The 23,428-nt window shown below is 42.4% G+C and overlaps 2 protein-coding genes across 4 annotated transcripts; one reads left to right on the forward strand and one right to left on the reverse strand.

The window, feature by feature from the left end:
• Positions 1-3,881: 3,881 nt before the first annotated feature.
• smarcc2 (SWI/SNF related, matrix associated, actin dependent regulator of chromatin, subfamily c, member 2) lies at positions 3,882-16,720 on the forward strand. Its single transcript, XM_027007849.2, has 26 exons — positions 3,882-3,993; positions 5,567-5,686; positions 5,840-5,925; positions 6,025-6,106; positions 6,227-6,319; positions 6,424-6,493; positions 6,605-6,674; positions 6,786-6,861; positions 7,152-7,396; positions 8,677-8,801; positions 9,005-9,061; positions 9,169-9,206; positions 10,206-10,336; positions 10,466-10,537; positions 10,670-10,783; positions 10,948-11,101; positions 11,348-11,464; positions 11,679-11,741; positions 11,864-12,122; positions 12,537-12,698; positions 12,813-12,877; positions 13,032-13,152; positions 13,242-13,405; positions 13,551-13,685; positions 13,818-14,127; positions 14,384-16,720. Exons 1-26 carry the CDS (start codon positions 3,883-3,885, stop codon positions 14,446-14,448), a joined length of 3,105 nt encoding a protein of 1,034 aa, XP_026863650.1. The 5' UTR covers position 3,882; the 3' UTR covers positions 14,449-16,720.
• A 975-nt stretch (positions 16,721-17,695) lies between these two features.
• Positions 17,696-22,856, reverse strand: myl6 (myosin, light chain 6, alkali, smooth muscle and non-muscle). 3 transcript variants are annotated; one of them, XM_027007846.2, is made up of 7 exons: positions 22,731-22,856; positions 22,330-22,357; positions 20,771-20,914; positions 19,932-20,105; positions 19,279-19,356; positions 19,135-19,170; positions 17,696-18,169 (listed from the first exon to the last, which is right to left on the reverse strand). In XM_027007846.2, exons 1-6 carry the CDS (start codon positions 22,839-22,841, stop codon positions 19,142-19,144), a joined length of 564 nt encoding a protein of 187 aa, XP_026863647.2. In that variant the 5' UTR covers positions 22,842-22,856; the 3' UTR covers positions 17,696-18,169; positions 19,135-19,141. The 3 variants fall into 3 exon arrangements, with proteins under 3 accessions (XP_026863647.2, XP_026863649.2, XP_026863648.2); XM_027007848.2 differs by having other exon boundaries at positions 19,126-19,170; XM_027007847.2 differs by lacking the exon at positions 19,135-19,170.
• Positions 22,857-23,428: the final 572 nt, after the last annotated feature.

A 23,428-nucleotide genomic window follows, 5' to 3' on the forward strand; every position in this document is an offset into this window, starting at 1 on the left:
GTTCCTCACGTACCCGACTAATACACTCACGCACATACACCCACAAGTACATAGCTTTCAGCAGATTTCTTATCTACCCTGACTATTAAACACACAGACTCACAACAGTACCTGCAGCAGGCTTTTCGCCTATACTATGAATTACTCATACACACATACAAACCATCCACTTACCCACATACTCTTACACACACACACACACACACACACACACACACACACACACACACAAATATAGTACCTTCAGCAAATTTCTCTTCTGCACTGACACCAACAGAGACACAGAAAACACTGAAACTTCAGTGGGTTTCTAGACTGGCTAACATGTTTTCATACACACAAGCACAAACACATACACATAAACACACAATGCCTTAAAGGTACATGTGTTGATCATATTTGTAATGACATCATAGTGTATTTATATTAACAGGGTATATACATAAATCCACTATCATACACCACTCTAGTACACACACACACACACACACACACACACACACACAAGGCTCAGTAAAATTCTTTTTCTGAGCTTCTTTTTTGTTTTGTTTCTGTTTTGCCCTAAACCCTTTGTATACCTCATAAAACCTCCAGGATTTATGTAGTAGTAGATGTAACATTTTATTTATTTAATTATTTATTTTTTGTAGTATTGAGGCCAGTTTTTCTAATGTGAAACCTGATTTTGACTTCAGAATTGAATTAAAACCCACCAAGTGGCCATTTTGGCCAGTTCACACACTCACTAACACATACAATGGTCTTCTTTGCACACACTGACAGGCACATTTGCAGTAGTGGTTAAGGCTCTGCCTATCAGGTGCTTTTCCGGAGGCATTTGGTAGGGCCTGTGTCTCTCTGTGCTCCATAGACTGTGAATGCTTTGACATTCTGTAGACCAACATTCCCTAAAGCAACATGCTTTGTTCTGAAAGTGCACGAATCCTTACTTTCCCTCTAAAAGCCAGGCTTTCTGGAGCTTCGGTTTTCTTATAACCAATGTCATATACGATACAAATCTCAAAATTCTTTATTTATCAAATTGTGAATATTGAAGATTCTGGAGATTGCTGGGATATTGCTTATATAAACAGTCTCAGCCTGTTTTTTTGTTTAATGTTGAGCATGAGCTGCTGGCTTTTACTGCTGTTTCTTTCATTCACAGTCTCTTTGATCTCTTTGTGTTATGTAAAAAAAAACTGGGAAGCACACCATCAAATGCGGTTTAGGGATCCATTCTGGCTTTCTGACCACTGGACACTGATTAATCCCAGCCTAGGACTGTTAATCCTGGAAAATGTGGAATCACAAACAAGGAAAAAGCAAAGCTCATATCAGCACATGACTCGGAGAGATATTGCTGCATTATAAAAGAAATATCTTCATAACTGTATGCATTTAGAGGCATGGATACCTACTGTATTGTTTGCAGTTGTCTTATTGATATGTACATTACATTTACCTTGCTTTATAAATAATGAACTTTGAGGTCTAATATTAAACTATTAATAAGCAATTCTCTGGTGCATTATATCACAAGAATGTACTATGTGCAGTATCAATGTTAACCAATTGTACATAGGTGTGTGTGTGTGTGTGTGTGTGTGTGTGTGTGTGGGAGAGAGAGGGAGAGAGAGAGAGAGAGAGAGAGAGAGAGAGAGAGAGAGATCTGTAATATACAACATCCTGTATGTGTCTGTACTGTGTGTGTTTGAAGTGCCGATATAAAGTGTTGATTGTGCTTTAAAAGTGTTATGTGGAACGATTGTTGTCGCAATGCCTTGCAATTCCAGAACTGTGCTGTTCTTTATTATATATATTTATTACAAATATTAAAAAGCATCAAATAATAAAAATGTCTTTCAGTTCCTATCTACTACAACCATATTGTTTTTTATGTCCACACTCCAGATCTTACAGTAAATTAAGTCTTAATTTTCTCTGGTGAGTCTGCTACTTGCCCGCTTACAAATATGGACAGCAGTAACCTAGAGATGGGGACCATATTTGTACTGTCCCTTTGTATTCATTGGTAGTTATTTAAATAGTTAACAAATCTGATTGAACACTGTCATAACATCTGATGGGGGGGGGGGGGGGGGTGTTCCTGAAGTAACTCTGCGGTAGAGAATGAACTTAAGATGACTTCACAAAAGATAGAAGTTTAACCTCTCCTCTCCTCATTAGCTGAAATATTAATTAGTTGAATGGCTAAAAGTCAGTTTATTTCAGTTTTGTGTGTCTCAGGGGGAGAAGGAGTGAGTGTGGTTGTATGTGTGTTTGGTCCCATTAGTAATCCACCTAGTGAAGGCCACACAGAAAGGGTCTCACAAACTGACACACATTACAATAATCAATACAACACACCCACATGCAAACAAATTAATTTATATAAATATCACATAGGTCTGTGCACACCCAAAGGAAATTTTATTTACCCAATAATAAACTAACAAAATTGTTAGTTATTTCTCTCTCTCTCTCTCTCTCTCTCGCACAAACACACACCAATTAGTCATTAACATACTGACAGTATTGATCATTATTCACTTCCTATCTCTCCCTGATTTACACATACGCTCACGCACACACTTGCGTGCACACACACACACACACACACACACACACACACACACACACAAACACAAATATCCTTGGTAATGAGGGGGAATGGTTGCAAGCATCTTTTGAGGGTATATAACGAAAAGGTCAAAGAGCTGATGTTAGCGAGACAGAAACAAACACACACCCGCACAAAAGAAAGACAACTGTGACATAAACAAACCTTAGAACGACCAGAGGGATCCACAAACCAGCCTACACATTCGCCTGGTCTTCTCATTACCAATTTAACAAAATATAGCATGATACTTTTCTTACTTTTTATGATATACAAAGGAGATAAAAGAGCATAGTAACATGCACTTACCATCCACTTCTTTTTAAATATTTATTTTTCAGAAATGAATTGAACATGTACATATAGAGATTATTTGCTGCAATACAGTTTGTGTAAGCCATCCCCAACTTTTCATCAGTGGAGAGTTTCTGACCATGCTGTTGATTGGATTTGTTTAGGTGGAAGATCACTCTCAACCCTGATGACTCTGAGACCCAGAAAAGAGGCATATACCTGTTTTGATCAAGACAAAATATATTTATGAAAAGTTACAGCATCTAAAACAACTGCACTAACAGTCTAACATGTTGAATATGGTACACGAATACTAGAGACTGAGCACAGTTCCTGCCTAACCTGCTCACTCAGACTACATGACTGTTAAAGCTGCAAGGTGCTATATAGTTGTGTTCAGGCTTGTACTGGGACAAGTAACACATAGCTATTGTCCGACAGCACCACCTACTGATGAATTACTGAAGAAACACACGATTAGTCCTGAAAGTTCTAGACGAATTTCACCTTAATTTCTTTATTATTTACAAAATAAATTAATAAATAATCCCCAATATAAAACATTAGAAATTACAAGTACTCAGGACTCAGTTGTGTAGACTGACTACTTTTCATCATCCACTGTTCTCATAGTAGGTAAATCTTCTGAACAATCTCGGAGAAAGGGTTGCCCCAAATCAAGTAGGGCTTACCGTGGGTTATTAAACTTTAGCCAAAATCTTTTTCTTTTATTTATCTATCTATCTATTATTTATTTATTTATTTGAGAGGGGTGGGATTCGGAAGTTTCTGGAAACCTTTTTTTCTGCCATGAGGGCTCATACCTTGTTTCAATGCCTGTTCGAAGTTCAAGTGTTGAACCAGAATGGACGCTGTTTCATTTTAATTTCAAGGACCCTCAAAATTGGCAAACCTTGACATTTGTACGCCAGGGGGCGTTCTATGTTAAAATTTAGCTGTAGACAAAGATGGCGGTACGGAAGAAAGACGGCGGCCCGAATGTAAAATATTTCGAAGCGTCTGATACCGTCTCACAGTTCGACAATGTCCGCGTTTGGCTGGGCAAGAATTATAAAAAGGTACTACCTGTTTATTTATGTTCAATGCAAATTGATCAATTAATATTTAGCATTGATAAAGTAGCTAGAGTGATGACGGGAGGCAGAAAGCGGGTGGACAGAAAAGAGGGGAGGGAGGGGAGAACGATGGAGAGAAATCCAGCTGTTTAAATCCACCGAAGAGCATGAAACAATAGAAGATGCGGGAACAGCGTCTTGGGACCACTGCTAAATAGACACACTGTTCCCCCTAAAATGCACGATTTTGCAAATTAACCGTGTGCGTACATGTTTCTACCAGCCATGTTTTAATACGATTTCATGAAGAAGCGAGACAACATTTTCCTTTATCCGAGGAATAAGCTAGCGGGCTAACGGTACGCACCGGCCAGCCGAGCGCACAGGTCCAGATGTGCGAACGGTCTGCGTGCCACATTATGTCGGTTAATGGGATTCGCCCCGCGCATCAAATTCTACGTTTCTAATGAATCAGTGAATTATGGTCAGTGATAACTCACAACGTCTTGTGGTTCTGCGCTCTGTCTGCCCCTCCCCTTTCATCCACCGTTACAGTTTTCATTTAGAAACTGTAACCTGTCATAATACGAAGGAAAAAAAAGACACGGAGGTCCATGCATGTGTGAAGAGTGCTACGGGATACGTTTACCACATTTTAGCTGAATGGGACTGTGCGGAGAGAAAGCGCATTTTCGGATGGGTAGCTAGCTAACTTAAATGGCATGATTGTAGCGGGTGCAGTGACCTTCGCTGGCTTTGTTTACCCGCTTTATATATGCCTGTGTATCACACCTGAACAGCAACTCGCATCTGATTCCAGCAGATTATAAGACTGAGTAAAATAGATAGTTTCCCAGATGGACGCGTGATTTAAAAAGTAGGGATGAGGCCAATTTAAGAGCTTGCAGTTGCAATTCTGCCATATTTAATAGAAGGGTTTTGTAGCACAGTTGTTTTTGTTTTTTCTTTTTTTTTTAGGTTATTTTTTTCTGAGGTAACAAAAAACATTAATAACGGGACGTCAGCAACATTTATGCAGTTATAGGTTGCTCCAGTCAACAGGGGCCACAGTGGACACACTGTTGGATCAAATATCTGTTCCGAGCTTTGACCTGATTACACAGTATTGAATGATAAGATTGTCTCTATATTTTAACGTCTTTCATCTTAATCCAGGTAATAAAGTTGTCTTGTTTTAGTAAAGACCTATTTACAGTACAGCAGTAAAACCGAAAAAGTTAATGAAATACATAAGAGAGATAAATAGCCAAAAGGTGAAAGGCTCATAACATGACAAAATGCAGTAAGCATGGAAACTTCAGCAAGCTGGCTGTGTCTTAGTATCTTCAGCAGGGGGAGTCAGTGTATTTACTATGCTATCAGGACAAACATGTTTACTGTTTTCTTTAACAGCAAAGCAAACTTCAAATTGAATCCTGCCATATTTAAATTCTTTATCTGAATTTTAAGCTGCATGAGAGGTAATATGGAACATACGTCTCTCTAAACATTATGATAATGAACTTTTTGTGTTCTCCCCCTCTCTTTCTTTGTATGTGTGTGTATGCGTGTTTAGTATATTCAAGCAGAGCCCCCCACCAATAAGTCTTTGTCAAGTCTGGTTGTTCAACTGTTGCAGTTTCAAGAGGAAGTTTTTGGCCGACATGTTAGCAACCCTCCTCTCACCAAGCTCCCGGTACACACACACACACACACACACACACACACACACACACACACACACACACACATATTCATGCATACACATGCACATGTTTCTACTCATGCAAACTGTGGCGACTACCACCCAAAGGTAGGCTCTAACTTTAACTTTCTGTCATCTTTTAAGATGAAGAGTTTTCTGGATTTCAAAGCGGGAGGGGCTCTGTGTCACATACTTGCTGCTGCCTACAAGTTTAAGAGTGACCAAGGATGGTGAGATGGCTCTTGCTATCTTTGTGAAATACAGATTCCTGTAGAGGTGATGATAATGGGGTCAATAAAGAAATAAAGAGAATCATTTTTGTATCTCAGGAGAAGGTTTGACTTCCAGAATCCTTCCAGAATGGACCGGAATGTTGAGATGTTTATGACCATAGAAAAGTCTTTGGTACAGGTACGCCTTCCCTTCTTTTCCCTCCATCCCTCTCCCTCTCTCTCAAACACAGTAGTAGTACTACAGTAATATATCTGAAAGGTTATAATGGGAAAAAGAACTCCCCTCTCCTGTGCGTAGAATAACTGTCTGACTCGACCAGTGATCTACCTGAGTTCAGAGATTGAACCCAAGCTGCTAGGAAAACTGAAGGACATCATTAAACGACACCAGGTACCACCACAGCTGTGCTCTGAGAGCAGCTTGGGCTTTTTTTAACTTTGTTTTAGATCGATTTTAACTTCTTCTTGCTGTAATGTTGTGTGTTTGTGTCTCAGGGCTCAGTGACAGAGGATAAGCAGGCCAGTTCTCATGTGGTGGTACCCATCCCTGCCAGTCTGGAGGAGGGTGAGTCAGTGGGAACTGAAACACTGAAGCACAAAAGATCACAACATTTAGTGTGAAATGATCCGCTGACTCATCTAAATGATGTGCATGTTTGTATGTGTATTTCTGCAGAGGAATGGGTCCGTCCTGTTATGAAGAGAGACAAACAGATGCTGCTTCACTGGGGTTACTGGCCGGACAGGTAAGGCTACACATGCATACACATAAAGGCATACCCACACTCTTACACAAACACACATGCACATAATCAACTAAGGCTTGCTGTGCTACATCTTTGTGTCTTATTGTGCAGCTATGACACATGGATCTCTGCTAGTGAGGTAGAGGCTGTAGTGGAAGATCCACCCAGTCCAGAGAAACCCAGGAAGGTCTGACATTTCTCAGTCTCTCTCTCACTTACACCCTCTCTTTTTCCCATCTTCTCTCAATCTCTCCATTTCTTTCTCTTTCCTCCTGTTTTTTCATGGTTCTGCTCTTCCATTTACTCTTTTTTCCTTCTTCCCCTCTCTCATCTGTCTTCCTGTCTTAACAGTCCTCGCTGTGTTTTCATACATTCAGTAAACACTGTCATTTCAGTGTCTGATTTTACTCAACTTTCTAATTCAGATTCTTAACCTTGTGCCTTGTACTTATGAATCCACCATTCACATGAGAGCAGGTTCACGCTAAGTGGATTCTGGATTTGGACCAGTACAATGAGTGGATGAATGAGGAAGACTATGAGGTTGGTGAAGGGGGCACAAGGAGGAAGAGGATCTCAGCCAAGACCCTGACGGATGAAGTGAGCGCCCCGGACGAGAGGAGAGACAAAAAACCTGGCAATGCTAAGAAAAGAAAGCGCTCACCCTCGCCATCTCCTACTCCTCCTCCGCAGGAGAGCAAGAAGAAGAACACCAAGAAAGGGTACAGCAGAACACCACCAGAAACTACACCCATCCACAGCAGAACAACATCAGAAGCTACACCCAGCTACAGCAGAACAGCACCAGAATCTACAACCAGCCACAGCAGAACACCAGAATCTACACCCAGCCACAGTAGAACAGCACCAGAAACTACAGCCATCCACAGCAGAACACCAGCAACTACACCCATCCACGCAGAACAGCACCAGAAACTACACCAAGCCACAGCAGAACACCAGAATCTACACCCAGCCACAATAGAATAGCACCAGAAACTACACACATTCACAGCAGAACACCAGCAACTACACCCATCCACAGTAGAACAGCACCAGAAATTACACCCATCCACAGCAGAACACCAGCAACTACACCCAGTCACAGCAGAACAGCACCAGAAACTACACCCATCCACAGCAGAACAGCACCAGAAACTACACCCATCCACAGCAGAACACCAGCAATACACCCATCCACAGCAGAACAGCACCAGAAACTACACCCATCCACAGCAGAACACCAGCAATACACCCATCCACAGCAGAACAGCACCAGAAACTACACCCAGCCACAGCAGAACACCAGAATCTACACCCAGCCACAGTAGAATAGCACCAGAAACTACAGTCATGCCCAGCAGACCAACACCAGGGACTACACCCATCCCCAGCAGACCAACACCAGAAACTACACCCAGTCACAGCAGAACACCACCAGAAACTATACCCATCCACAGCAGAACACCAGAAACTACACCATCACAGAAAAACAACATCAGAAACTACACCCAGCCACAGCACAACAACATCGGAAATTACACCCAGTCACAGCAAAACAACACCAGAATCTACACCTAGCCACAGCAAAACAACAGAAACTACACCCAGCCACAGCAGAACAGCACCAGAAACTATAGCCAGCCCAAGCAGAACAGTATCAGAAACCACACCCATCCCCAGCAGACCAACACCAGAAACTACAGCCAGCCACAGCACAACAGCACCAGAAACTACACCTAGCCATAGCTAAACAACACCAGAAGCTACACCCAGCCCCAGCATAACAGCACCACAAACTACACCCAGCCACAGCAAAACAACACCAGGAACTACACCCAACCACATCCACACAGGCATCTGACCTGACTATTCACTTGTCTTGCGTTTTTGCTGTGTGTCTTGTGTGTATGTGTGCCGTGTGTGCTCTGTGTGTGTGTGTGTGTGTGTGTGTGTGTGTGTGTGTGTGTGTGTGTGTGTGTGTGTGTACGCACGCGAACAGGCCCACTACCCCATACACTAAGTCAAAGCGAGGGCAGAGAGAGGAGGAGCAGGAAGATCTCACTAAAGACCTGGACGAACCCTCACCTGCGCCTGCAGTGGAGGAAGCTACACTTCCTAAAACAGGTAGGTTAACACACACACAAACACAATATCACACTAACAGCGTAAAAATTGCCATGTTCATAAAAATGTAGAATGAGGTTATGCTTCTCAAAATAGAAAATCACAAGCATATGTCTTAAGCTGTACATTTCAAACAAGGCTGTGTGTGTGTGTGTGTGTGTGTGTGTGTGTGTGTGTGTGTGTGTGTGTGTGTGTGTGTGTAGTGACCAAGAAGGACTCAGATTCGACTCCAGTGAAGGGGGGGACAATGACTGACCTGGGTCAGTAGACGTAGCAGTATGTCTGTTGGCTGTGTCCTGATAGTACTGTCAGTGTTCTTCCTCGCATATGGCACTAATCTCTGCTCCTCTTCTTTCTGTCCATGCAGATGAGCAGGAGGATGAGGCTATGGAACCTGTGGGGAAGGTAGAACCAGTGCTCTCGCTAATACTTCACTCACTGACTCACTTTATAGCCCTAGTCCCACCCTTAACCTAGAAACATGCAATTCCAAAAGCTACACAGGTGTGTCTCACAAAGTACATGCAAGTCATATTCTCATTATTCAGGTAAAGTGAGCATATCGCTAAGCAATATTCATCTGCTTACTTGTGGGAGGCCGGGACACAGTTATAGTACCAATAGCAAGAGGGAAATGGGTGGCGTTATGAAAACACTTTTCTTTAAAGGGAGCCTATTGTGCCTCCTTTGTACAAGGTAACTTTTGGTTGCATACTGAATGTGGTATGCTGATTTGGGGCTGATCAGTACGTGAGTAGTATTTTGAACATAACCTATGTTTGAACTGGTGTCAGAACCTGAGTTTGCTCTGAGATTTCTAGTTAACCTTATCATCATTCGGGTCCTGCAGCAAGAAATGCCAATATTTTTTTAGAAAATTACATGTAACATATTAGCTAGCTAGCTTCCTCGCTACCTTAGCCGTTAGTGTGGGGGGGGGTGTTTTGTTTAGTTTTTTTTTTTTTCTGTTAATGGGACATAATGATAGCGGATCTTTTCATAGGACCCCTTTAATGTCCCTGGGAACAGATGATACCTAAGTGTTATTTTAAACATTCAGCAATTTTTCAATTAAAAATCTCAGGGTCTGGATAATATTCCAACAAGGACCTAATATTCCAATTAGTAGTAATAGGTCATACTTTGTGTTTGTACATTATGCGTCCAAAAGTGCAAGATTAGCCCAATTAGAAAACGCAGACATGGGTTTCCTTTTGGCTTTAATACAGTTAACTTATTTCAGAATAGCAGACAAAGAATATTATCAGGATATCACTTCAAGGCCAAACTTTATTTATATCCACGTGTGTGGTGAATGTGTCTTACTTCTTTCTCTTGTGTGTTTGTCATTTGGATATGTGTGTGTGTGTGTGTGTGTGTGTGTGTGTGTGTGTGTCTGTCTAGGAGGAAGAGGAGGGTTCTCCCAGTGTAAAAGGAGAGCCAGTGAAAGGTTCTGATCTGCATGAGGATAATGTGACCGAGCAGACCCACCATATCATTATTCCCAGCTATGCTGCCTGGTTTGACTACAACAGGTAAACCAGCCTACAACTCCCATCAGCCTCATAATGAACTTTAAAGTGCAGGCTTCTTACTGAGGCTCGGAAGTCTCTTTTTTCTTTTTGCTTCCCACTTTGCTTTTTGTCTGCCTCTCTCCCTCCCAGTGTTCATGCCATAGAGCGGAGAGCTCTGCCAGAGTTCTTCAACGGTAAGAACAAGTCCAAGACCCCTGAGATGTAAGTATGAACACACATACACTTCTGTTGTTGCAAATGCACAACAAAATTGCTGCAGAGCTGTGGAATCGTTCCTAGCTCACACTCATAACACTGCTTCTGTCTTGCCATCTCTCTCCCTCTGTGTTGTAGTTATCTGGCCTACCGCAACTTCATGATTGACACATACCGACTGAATCCGCAGGAGTATTTGACCTCTACAGCTTGCCGTAGGAACCTGGCTGGAGATGTATGCGCCATCATGAGGTCAGTAGGGGAGAACTATAACATTGCTGAAATGAATAGCCATTTAACGTGGCTATTTAGTTTAAGTGTTGGTTAATCAAGCAGAATATTCCAGTTACGTACAGGTACAGCTCCCACAAGGACAGTTAATTTCTACCTGTGTGGGTGTGTGCGTGTGTGTGTAGGGTCCATGCGTTTCTCGAGCAGTGGGGGTTGATTAATTATCAGGTGGACTCAGAGAGTCGGCCCACTCCCATGGGGCCACCGCCCACATCCCACTTCCACGTGCTGGCAGACACCCCATCCAGCCTAGTACCGCTACAGCCTAAAGCTTCTCAGGTGCACATTTACACATACACACACACACACACACACACGAACACACACACACACACACACACACACACACACGCTCATGCCGATACATACACCTGCTAACACACACACACACACACAAACACACACACGTGTAAATCCTACATTTGCATACATATATACTCCTTTTAATAATTACAAATTTGTGTGTAATAAATGACTCATTGCCATTGAGGTTTGTCCTGTCTTCCATCCTGTCTCCCTGCGCAGACTCCGTCCACCCAACAGATGCTGTCCTTCCCAGATAAAGTGAAGGACAAGCCCACAGAGTTGCAGAACTTTGGGCTTCGCACAGACATGTACAACAAGAAGAGCGGCCCAGCCAAGGTATAGCATTGAGGGTAGTCAGGGGCAGTGAGGGGCAGGAGGGCCATTTTGAGGCAGACTGTGTGGAAACAGAGCACTGAGTCATTAAGAGAAGGTTGCCTGTTGAATGTGCTCTGGGGAGCTTGGTATTCTGCACCCAGTGGGAGAAGGAGAAGAGTTACGCAGGAATTAAACACGAGTGGAGAGTAAGAAGTGCATGACCGTTCTGTCACAGGGCATACATGCAGCCAGTGCGACACGGGAGTGGACTGAACAGGAGACATTGCTGCTGCTAGAGGTACCAGACACACACACACAAACACACCTATACACATATAGGCACACATACACACACATACGCTGACATACTCCCGGCTCCTCCTTTCACCAAACATGTTTTCCCATGCTCTGCATTGGTAGGGTCTGGAGATGTACAAAGACGACTGGAACAAGGTCTCGGAGCACGTGGGCAGTCGCACGCAGGATGAGTGCATACTGCACTTCCTGCGCCTGCCCATTGAGGACCCCTATCTGGAGGATGGATCCTCCCCCCTGGGCCCACTGGCCTATCAGCCAGTCCCTTTCAGCCAGGCAGGAAACCCTGTCATGAGCACCGTAGCCTTCCTGGCTTCGGTGGTTGACCCACGTGTGGCTTCCGCTGCAGCCAAGTCGGCTCTAGGTGAGACGTCAAAGGTCAAAGTACTTAGGAGAATTATTATTGTAATCTTACCCATGTTTTAGCTTGTTTTATTCTCTAAACTAGCTCAAAGAGACCACTATGCATTTACATGCTATGAAACGGATACATTATAAGAGTTTTGGAAAAATTAATAATATTGCTTTCTGCTGGAAATATATGTAAGTAATGTGGCAGATAGTTAATGCAGGTGATAGACCATATATTTGTTCACTGTCGCACACTATAATATATTGTATGTATTTGTCACATTTTCTCTGTGCATATCACTATAAATTTTTTAAATGTTTTATATCAATGCACATATAATTTAGAAAATGATAGTTTAATGTGTATAAAATATGATTTACAGGCATGTTGCCTGCTCATGCTCGTGTGTGTGTGTGTGTGTGGCAGAGGAGTTCTCTCGTATGAAGGAGGAGGTGCCAGCAGCGCTGGTGGAGGCACACGTGCGTCGGGTGGAGGAGGCTGCTAGAGTGAGCGGAAGACCCGACCCTCTGTACGGCCTGGAGGGCAGCGGCATTGCGGGCACCGGCCTGGAGGACTCAGACAGGCCTGGTACAGCACATGCACAGACAAATACGCAGTCACACACTCACACACACGCGCTTTACAAGCCGCTACTTGGCCCCTGTGAGAAAGGGGAACGACGTGTGTTTATGTTTGCAGCAGAGGAGAGCAGTGAAGAGATCAAGAGCAACGATGGGCAAGCCAGTGAGGACAAGAGAGATAGTAAGGTGAGCCCCTTAGGAAGCCTCAGCGCACTGTTTATTGCAGCTTATAGAGCCATTATATAGTAACCAAGTATAATATAGTCCAGGTGGTTTATGCTTCAGTAAGAGCACAAGTGTAATAAGTGTGTACAACACTCCTTTCTGTTCGGGCACACAGGAAGGTAAAGACGGTGCGAACGAAGAGGAGGAGAAACAGGGAGAGAATGGAAAAAAAGAAGAAGAGCGAGCGAGAGAAGGGGAAACAGAAAGAGAGACAGAGAAAACAGATTCAGACATGGGTGTGTTGATGCCCAGCATAAACAACAGACGGAACTGAGCCTCTAGTGTCTGATGAGAGAGCTGACAGTAGGCCTCCCCCTCTCTTCAGGTGACGGAGAGAAGGAGAAGGAAGGGAAGGAGGGAGCCGATGAGGGCCCGCGGGAAGGAGAGAGCGAGGGAGAGAGAAAAGCCAAGGTGGAAAGAGACGTGGGCGAGGGCAACCTGGCTACTGCAGCCGCCTCTGCACTGGCAGCTGCCGCTGTGAAAGCCAAGGTGAGTGGACGCGCATGCACACACCCCCCAACTCCACATCGGTTTGTACCGAGATGCACGTGTTCACTGCTACTGACAAAGGACCAAAGCATCTCTGTCACTTTCTGTCCTCTTTCTTTCTTGTTCGCTCTCTCTTTCCTTTTAGCACTTGGCTGCAGTGGAGGAGAGGAAGATCAAGTCTCTGGTGGCTCTGCTGGTGGAGACTCAGATGAAGAAACTGGAGATCAAGCTGAGACACTTTGAGGAGCTGGAGACCATCATGGACCGGGAGAGAGAGGCGGTAAGGCATTATGGGTAATGTAACTTCTGGACTGACTTTGCAGCTTTGTCATTGCAGCCAGTTAGAATGTATGTATTTTACACTTGTGGATATGACGTGTGTGTGTGTGTGTGTGTGTGTGTGTGTGTGTAGTTGGAGTACCAGAGGCAGCAGCTCCTTGCCGATCGTCAGTCGTTCCACATGGAGCAGTTGAAGTATGCGGAAATGAGAGCTCGCCAGCAGCACTTCCAACAAATTCAGCACCAGCACCACAGCAACCAGCCCGGCAACCAGCCCGGCAATGCTCCACCTGTACCCCATCAATCAACCCCTAACACTAGTGCCCCACCTCCCACACCCAGCCCTGCCCCAGCAGTTTCTACCAACGCCCCCAATGAAGCCCCTCCCCCCTCAGCCTCTCACACCTCCCCCCCGAACAACACACAGACTGGAGTACTGCACGGTGAGAGAATATGAGCATAACAGTTCATCACACACACACACACACACACACACACACACACAACAGATAGTCATACTGTGTGCATACTAAAAGCATGTACCCATTCCTTGAACAATATCAGAATTACTGATTATAAAATGTAATTGTTGAATGCTGTCAGTTAAGGCTAGGTGGTTTATACTGAGCGCGTGACTGATGTTGCTTGCTCTCGTTCTTTCTTTCTCTATGCTCCACTACCCTCCCCTGTTTCTCTCAGACTCCAGCACTCCGCTAGCAGGGGACTCCCTCCGCCCCAATGCCCCGGTACCTCCACCCCAGTAAAGAGGGCCAGGCAGAGGGGGAGAGTCAGAGGGATTTTAGACAGTGAAAGAAAAGAGATAGAGAAAGAGAAGAGATTGAGACAGGGAAACAAAGGGAAGGAAATGTAGTTTTGTCTTTTGACTTTGTTATTTAGGAGGCAGTCCTCAGTTAAGCCAAGATTTTAACAAAATAACCGATCCAGCCTCCAGTGAGTCAGTGCAGCCTCACAGGTCTGTGTGGACCAGCTTAGCAGTCAAAAATGAAATCACACAAAACAAACCAGCCTTCTGGTTTTAACATATTAGGAAAAAAACACCCAATGTATATGCCAAAACAGAATGCAGGGCCTTAGTGTCCTTAAGAACATCAAAAAAAGACTCATTATTGAAGGGCCTGGTGGTATTTGTAGTCATATTTTAGCCTCTTCTCTATCACACTATTTTTAATGAGCCCTTCACAAAATTGCAGAATGTAGAATTCTGAGGTAACTCATCCTGAGACATCCCAGTGTAGGTAGTGAAATGTATTGACAAAAATAAAGGAAAATAAAAAAAGAAAGAAAAGCTGCACTTTTAAAAATGTTTTCCCATTTTTACTTTTGGAGACAAGCATAAAGTCCCATTTTGACCTGAAGCACTTAAAAGTCCTTTTCCTGTCTCCTTCCTCTCACATAATCTTTGTATTCATCTAATAGAAGCACTCAATTTGGAATGAATCTGAGAAAAAAAAAACTTGACTTTGTAATTGTTATTCCGTATGTGTGAATATTGGTTTAAATTTTGGGACAATGTGAAAGGCTTTGTGGGTCAGCCTGTTGTGCTTACTTCATTTGTTTTCCCATACAAGTAACTTTTAGCATGACACAAAAGAGGGCAACAAAATGGTGTTAAATGTTTGCCTTGAAACTTGTCTGTAGACGAAAACCACGTACTGTAAACTTGGAGAGTCTCTCCTGAGTGTTTGGATACGTGTTGATTTGCTGTTAGCAGCGTAAGAGGTGACTCTCCCGGCTGTTTCTTTCCACCCCAGGTTAATAACGGCCAACGTTTCTCTACGTCTTTCTAGGACGTTTTTTAAAGACTGAGTGTCCATGGCGTGTGAAAGGACTGTCTCGTAGTAGTTCATGGATTCATTTCAAGTTAACTGAAACATAAGAGTGTCAAAGCTTTGGTTCAAAAAGCAGGGGACATTTTTGTTTCTGTATCAGGAAAAGTTAGGGAAGACAAAGCCGTCCATCTCGATTGTGTATGATACAAAGAATACAGATATTAACCAAACTGTAATCTGACTATTTTAACAAAGTACAAAAATCTTATCGTACAATATATTTCATTTTCACTGTTCAGACTTATGAGTCAGCTCAGATTGTGAAAGAGAATGTGCATATGTATTGAATGCCAGTCCAAACCCACATGAAGCATGGTTATATGAAGGAAAAGGCCTGGTTTTGTCACCTGATTACTACCTGGACAGAACAAACAAGGGATCTTGTTACATTTGCAGTTGTATCCTGTGTCTATCTTCATATTGTATCTTTCCTATTTTTGTATTTTTATATGTTTCTTTCCACTATTATCATGATTGCAGTATTGCTGTTGACATATTATTCCTGTAACTTTGCTCTCTTTCTGATTGTGAACATGCTTGTGTTACTAAATTGTCAATGTGAAAGTGTCATCCTATACCATGAGACTGGACCGTAAGAGTGTGTGAGAATATGTGTGTGTGTGTGTGTGTGTGTGTGTGTGTGTGTGTGTCTGCCATGCATTGCGTTCTTCTGCCTTTATGTGCCATACGTATGCTGATAACTCACTGCTTTACAGTGTTGCAAGCAGTGAATGCCACAGTTAATATCAAACTCCCACACATTTTAACAGTAAAGCAGTTTACATCTCTCCACATGCATGCTAATACGCAAATGTGTGCAGTAATCAAACACTTTTACCTACACAACACACATGCCTCATTACCAGTGTTAAAAAGTTAATATGACCAATTCTTTCAGATTGCTGGCCTTTCTGTCTTTTACAGTGTGTGAACCTAGCGATATATTGAGTAGTTTGTCTAAGTGTTTCTTTTTTTCTTTGTTCAGTTTGTCTTTTTAAAAAGATGGTGCAAAAAGCTGAAAAGAGTTATGTGTACAGTGGTTGAATGCTTGTGGACATCTGTCCTTTGCTGATTTGTTGCAGGTTGCCGGGTCAAACACCTGCTTAACAGACTGGTTAGTAAGAATGCAACAGTTTTAGTTTCGGAAATACATCCAAAAGTCTTGAACAATAAAATATCAATGATGGCCTCAGTCTCTTACATGCTTTTCAGGGAAACTGGTTGGAGACCATTTCCAGCTTTCTATTATATATTGAATTACAATGAATGCACATACATCAGCAGTAGTTGGGTTACCAGGTATATGTGGTAAACCATGCATTAATAAGACTTTCAGGCTTATTTTTAACTATCCTCACAAGTAGTGAGTAGTTTAGCTGTGGGCCTGGATCACAATAGAGGGAGCACTAAGTAACATTACATGGACGCTAGAGGGCAGTAGTACCACCTCTCTCAGGTTTCCTTAAAGCACTTCCGTCAATTTTTTTTTTTTTTCCACTAGTCCGGGTCATTTTTAAGTGCAATTGCGCTGCAATTCATTGACATACTAAATGTTGGTATTGAACAGAAACATCATTATCTTAAATGTCTGATGTGAACTTAATCAGTTATACATTGAGAATACACAATGACTGCTTACATGATTTCCCTTATCTGAGAGCAAGTTAGTTTTGGACTTCCTTTTTGTTCATTGTTGGTTAAAAGGTGTGAAAAGTATTTTGAGAAAAATATTGATAATGTAGCACTTGTCCTTTTTGTTCAGTTTTTGTATACATTTCCTCATTTTAATCCAGGCCTTAAAGTAACCAAATGACCTCACCTTGATAGGGAATGTCATCAAACATGGCTATGCAAGTTAAGTTGAAGTGTATATTTTGCATGCGTGGGTGACAAGGTTCCAAGGGTTCTCTGCATTACCAAAGAAGGATCCCCCATACAAGCACCTGTGATACGTGCCAAGACATGGGCACACGTTCCAAATTTGGTTAACCCATACGATGAATGAGTCCATCAGGACTTCAAGAGTAAATAAACAAAAGAGGACAGTGGCTGCAATAACATAACCCTACAAGGCAATCCAGCTGCAAGGTTCGCACAGCGACAACTACTGACATGAAAGACTCCCCTATAAGAGGAGAGAAAAAAAGATGCATACAACCCATTTTTGAAACCTCTGAGTATTTATTAATTTACACTTGAACAATACAATATAATGAGGGAGGGACGCAAAGTCAGCTACTAAAAAGATGATTGTTTTGGACATCAACATGGTCACCCTACCCCTGTTTACAGTGACAGTGGTTACAGTAGAAAACACGGTGACTGGGTGAGAAGACTAAGGACTGGCTGGACTGAAAGGATGGGAATGTCTTGGTGTGAGTGGAATATAATGCCTGTAATGACTCGTCTTAACACATTGGATGATTTAGGGGAATCAACATTCAGAAACATCCCTGGAAAGAGATACAGTAGATGTTTCAGGAATGATAAACATATCAAAGGCACTTAAGAAAAACAAAATAATAAATGCAGCTATGGACAAACAGAAACTGACAAAAAAAAACAAAGGGGGAAAATAAACATAAAATCTTCATCTTTTGACATCTTCAGCCGCTCATGACCATCCTTACGAGTTCTGTGTTGGAGAGGGAGAAAATGGGAAAGTTACAGTAGGCAGCCAATGGACCCCCCCACCACACATCCAGTAACAGAATAGCACGAGGTGTGTGTTGTGCTCTGGCTGTCAGTCAAAAAACATTTCCATGAAAACACCAAATAAGACAGTGGGGGAGGGATGCTGCAGCCTGGGTGAGAAAAATTAAAGCAATAGAAGCAATTGTCCAGGCCTACAGGAAGCTGGATTGTTAGGGTTAGCACACCCCTTTATATGGACAGAAAGATATAAAGTTATATGCAGAGATAAATGGAAGAAAGAAGACAAAAAAAGAGAGAGAAAGATGGACAGAGGGAGAAGGAGAGAAAACTTATAAAAAAATAAAAAAATAAAAAAAAAAAAAAGATTTCTACAAAACCAGTGGCTGGTCAAGAACAGAGCTAGATCCATCAGATCACCAAAACATGATGCCACTACAGTTCACACCACTACCGAGCAACCTCCAGGATATAGTCACTAATGCATTCACCCCTTTCATGTGATTCAAACCAATTCCTACATTCAAATAACAGCCACAATACAGTAAGAGAATATGGCATAAGCGGAAAGGCCTGAGAATGGGAGCAGTGTGGTGGAATATTGTCTGATCCCTGCAGATCAGACCAATCGAGAGGGAAGGTAGGAAGGGCAGATCTGCAACGGGGCATCCGACAGGGCCAGCAAGGTATGCTAATCACATGGTTAGCGTTGCTCTATTGCAGCGGCAACCAGCTCTCCGTGAGCGTCTTAGAGGTGTCGCCCAGCCACATGCAGAGACATTACATGCTAGGCTACAGCCAGAAAAAAAACAGGAGGGAACTACATGACAGACTCTTTAAAATGTAATAGAGAGAGATAGAGAGAGATAGAGAGAGAGAGAGAGAGAGAGAGAGAGAGAGAGAGAGAGGAGAGAGAGAGAGAGAGAGAGAGAGATTCACCATGCGTACCCTCCACTTAGCCGGCCATGATGTGGCGCACAAAGGCTGTCAGAGGAGGGGGACAAAAAAATAAATAAATACAGACATTAACAAATTGACACCACGCACGCGCACACACATACAGTAGTTTTTCAAACTGCCAAATGCTATTACCTTCATAATTGATGCAACCATTGGCATCCTCATGTCCTGCCAAAAGTGTCTCTACCTCCTCTTCTGTCATTTTCTCACCTGTACACACACACACAATCATCATCATCTCTCGTGGAATCATTAGCTGGTGAAGCTTCCTGCGTGGGACAGGAACTAAAAGAACCTCACTAAAATAAATAACTTCCAATTTTATTTAAAATACACCATGGGAATTCTGACAAATTTGGGTAAATGTTAGAGTATTGTTGTGACAATGAGATTTCCAATTTTCAGTGTCATGCTTTGTACAATACTGTTTTGTTTTGTTTCAAAAGCATGTCAATACCAATCATACCATTTCTGATATACTGTATGGGTTTGCTGTGTGAGAAGGAGGTGTGAGAGAAAGGGCTGCCATCTAAGAGGCTAACATTTTTAACAGCAGCAGGGTGAGAAGCAGCACTGCTGTTCCTGCTGTGTGTATATGTCAACATGTTCAAAGGAAGCAAGTAAGAAGGTGCATCAGATATGGAGTGAATCTATACTGTAGAAAGTAGGTCATGATATTGTACATTTTCAACACTGAAAATGTATTCCCCCAGGGAGAAAAAAAAACAACCACTAGTTCAACATTTCTAACACCATTAGTGCTAAGTGTGGAAGACTCTCCGTACCCAGCGTGGTGAGGACGTGACGCAACTCTGCACCCATCACTGTGCCGTTGCCCTCCTTATCAAACACCCGCAGCCCCTCCACAAAGTCCTCGAACGAGCCCTGCTCCTTGTTCTTGGCGATGGCCTGGAGCATGGGCAGGAACTGCTCAAAGTCCAGCATCTTAATGTTCATCTCTGACAAAGATACCAGGACATGGTTACTATCGGGTCCACCATCGACCTTCCAAACTCTAAGCAAACAGCAGAAGTCAAAAGACCAAGTGGACATTGGGCCAAGATTAACTAGAGTGCACTGGTCTGAATGCATTATGACAGAGCTTTTGTTTGCTTAAAATGAGTATTGGCTGAGTGGGTTTGGTGTTGCAGGGTGATGAGTTTACCAAACATGCAGACTAAGTGAAAAGTTGCTATAGCAGAATAATAATAATAACAACAACATTATTATTTATTGTTATTGTTAATAATAATAATAATAATAATAAATAATAAATAATATAACCACCATCAACTCAAACTAAATGTAAAAAAATCAACCATACATAAGATAGATCAATGTAAACCATCGAAATTCACTAATGTAAAAACATGTTTGTACTGAAACATGAAAAACAAGCTCGCTTTAAGAATGCTCACTTAATTGTTATTTAACAGAGCTCTGAATAGTAAAATATTTTCTTGATGAGTAAATATTTAAGCCAAGCCGCCAATCTACCACTGTCTGGTCAGTATTGCCAAAAATAAATTAAAACAAACAAAAAATAATAAAAAAAAACCAACAACTTCATTTGGTCATTGGATCTAAGGACAACCACCATGACATCAAGCACCCATTGCATTACCTTCAGCCTTGGGGTTTCCGAGCACTTTGAGGACTTCAGCATTGACTGGGTTTTGGCCCAGAGCACGCATCACATCCCCACACTGACTATAGCAGATCTTTCCATCTCCTGTCCGGTCAAAGAGGAGGAAGGCCTCCTTAAACTCTAAGGAAAAGCAAACACATCACTGAATGAGTAACCGGGACAAAAAAAAACAAACAAAAAAAAAAACCATACTGGATATTAAATGTTCAACGGGGAAGAAAAAAACGGATTAAAGACAATAGTGTAGAGAAGCATACGCAAGCGTGGTTGCTTTATAATCAAACTCACTCAAGCAGGAGCAACATCAATAAGCAGACATCACAATCCTACATGCATACTGTTAAAGCATTGATTAATTTCTTTTTAGCGTTTTCGAATGAATCCCATTTGTCTCCCCAACAAAGATATTAGATTAAGGTTGTCTTAATACGTGCAACCCTTAGATTTTGTTTGGTGTGCATTAAAATATCGTGATCGCCAGTGGAATAGGAGTTTCGCCTGGGGCATTGTTACTACTTGGGAGCAGAAGGTCGCAGGAATGCGGCTCTTCCCTGGCCGCCCTGACGCAAACTGCGCAGACCGCTCCACTTAGCCATATATGGAGAGAAGAGTGCGAGGGAACGCAACGCTCCATGGACTAGGCTTTTTTTCCCGACAAACTAGGAGGAAATTACACAACGTCAAACACTAGTTGACGCCACCAAAAAAGGCTTCCAAGCAAGTGGTCCGTGACCAGTACAAGTTAGTATGCTTGTTCTTCTACTTAAACGCAAATCTAGACATGTTGCTGCACAATGGAGCAGTCAGGTTAGATCATTGTGGCCGCTCCTATGGCAAGCAGGTCTGCTCGAGATTATTGTTCTGCTACCTTTTTCAATTATTGGACAGAACCGAACTTTTCTCTCGAGTATGTGCTTTACCTGCCGCGTTGTAGCTATAAGAAAAGTATACGCCAGCAAGTCTCCATGTTCTAGTGACTTCCGGCTTATAACGTTAAACATCTCAGTTTATGCCCATTTAGCTACAGCATCCATTTTATGAAGGATGTTTCCAGTTTCAAAAGAAACACTAAGAATATGACATCGCGCATCACAAAACTAGTCAACCCATCAAGGAATCTGAGAAGCATTAGTCCATCATTAGCATTAGATATGGCTAGGCATCGTTTGTCATGCATAACAATTTGGAGTTAACAGACCTATGAAAATAAAAAATAAAAATAACAGGCACTCGATGAATCATCCGGCGTTATTCGCAACATGAACACGGTCCATTCAACTCACCATCTCTACTCCCTAGCAGTGACTAATACCGCGTCCGCCTCAGACAGTAGGCATGATATGAAAAAGAATAACCTAATCTGAACAGTGTAGAAAATGAGAGGTCAGAGACAGATGTCACTGAGACAAAGTAAAACACAACACACTATGCAGCTAATAAAGAACCTTGGGAGTTTCGAAATGTAGCCAACTAGTAAAGAAATTCATTTGACAGGCAAAAAGAATACAACGCATTCGTAATCATCGTGAACTCACCAACGATCTGGTCCTCCGTGAAGTCAGACTGAGAAAGGGAGATTACAGACATTGCAGAACAGAAAAACCAGATGACCTTATTACTGCAAAATAACAGCATGCTTGGAATAATAAGATAACTTTGCAGCGCTATTACCACAAAACTGCTGGCATTAGATAGATAAAATAGAACAATGAGGCAAGCTACTTTATATTTTATTTAGATCCTAGCTAAAGATAGCTAGCCAAGTAACCTAGCTGTTCATCTTCCTGGCCTATGAGCAGGGGGGGGCTGGATAGCTACCTCGGTTAGCATGCCTTTTGTCAAAAATCTGGAGCCGTGTCAAGTAAATAAGATATGTGACCCATCCGATATTATAATTTTGAAAAGTAGCGATAGCGGTGGCTTTGCAGTAACTCACCATTGCGACGGCTAAGAGCTGAAGTGGTGCAAGCGGGGGTTCGCAGAATGTTGAAGCCTTGCGCGAATTCCGCCGACACACAGCAGCAGAATAATATATGCGTGACGTCATCCATTTAGCTTCAACGACCAATCAAAGCTCGAGGGCGTTGGCATAAGCCTCTACGAATCAGTCGTGCAACGTTAAGTGAGTATTCACTTTTCTTTACCGCCACTGAACCCAATTCATATCACATAGGTACACAAAGGTTTCTTTCCAAAGCAGAAACTAATAAGTTGTTGCTGTGGCACAAAAATATATATCTAAGACTGCTGTAAAGCACCATATCAAATGAAATCTGGGCACCGCAGGAAATAAAGTTCAAGTAACTAAGGGAAATGACTCACGACTAAATTCAACCAGACTTGAACCAAGATTCCGATAGTCATAGCGACATCTTATGGCAAATTACGCAACTTAGCAAGGTCTGAAGATAGACGAATTTCAAATTCCAGTTACCCGTTTTTAAAGAAAGACGACCTGTGCGGATTCCTTTATGCAATGCTGCCTTTGTGGTAGTGTGTTTCATAAGAGGAGCTGTTGCATAAAAAGTTTAAAGTCGAATCAAATTCTTACGAAAACGTTTCCAAGACAGAAAAAGGGTTTGTTTGTCAGCCACTCAGACCTGTTTGGGACACAACACTGAACAGTATTTACTA

The sequence above is a fragment of the Electrophorus electricus genome, chromosome 3 (assembly GCF_013358815.1).
Source record: "Electrophorus electricus isolate fEleEle1 chromosome 3, fEleEle1.pri, whole genome shotgun sequence".
Lineage (NCBI taxonomy): Eukaryota > Metazoa > Chordata > Actinopteri > Gymnotiformes > Gymnotidae > Electrophorus > Electrophorus electricus.

What these genes read in the sequence shown, in the direction of transcription:
- myl6 (XM_027007847.2), bottom strand. Translation starts at nt 22,841, where the DNA reads ATGACGTCACGCATATATTATTCTGCTGCTGTGTGTCGGCGGAATTCG. An exon ending in AGCTCTTAGCCGTCGCAATG is followed by an intron (nt 22,358 to 22,730) that starts GTGAGTTACTGC and finishes TCCCTTTCTCAG; the next exon opens with TCTGACTTCACGGAGGACCA. An exon ending in CACGGAGGACCAGATCGTTG is followed by an intron (nt 20,915 to 22,329) that starts GTGAGTTCACGA and finishes GCTTTTCCTTAG; the next exon opens with AGTTTAAGGAGGCCTTCCTC.
- smarcc2 (XM_027007849.2), top strand. Translation starts at nt 3,883, where the DNA reads ATGGCGGTACGGAAGAAAGACGGCGGCCCGAATGTAAAATATTTCGAA. An exon ending in TGGGGTTACTGGCCGGACAG is followed by an intron (nt 6,675 to 6,785) that starts GTAAGGCTACAC and finishes CTTATTGTGCAG; the next exon opens with CTATGACACATGGATCTCTG. An exon ending in AGACATTGCTGCTGCTAGAG is followed by an intron (nt 11,742 to 11,863) that starts GTACCAGACACA and finishes CTGCATTGGTAG; the next exon opens with GGTCTGGAGATGTACAAAGA.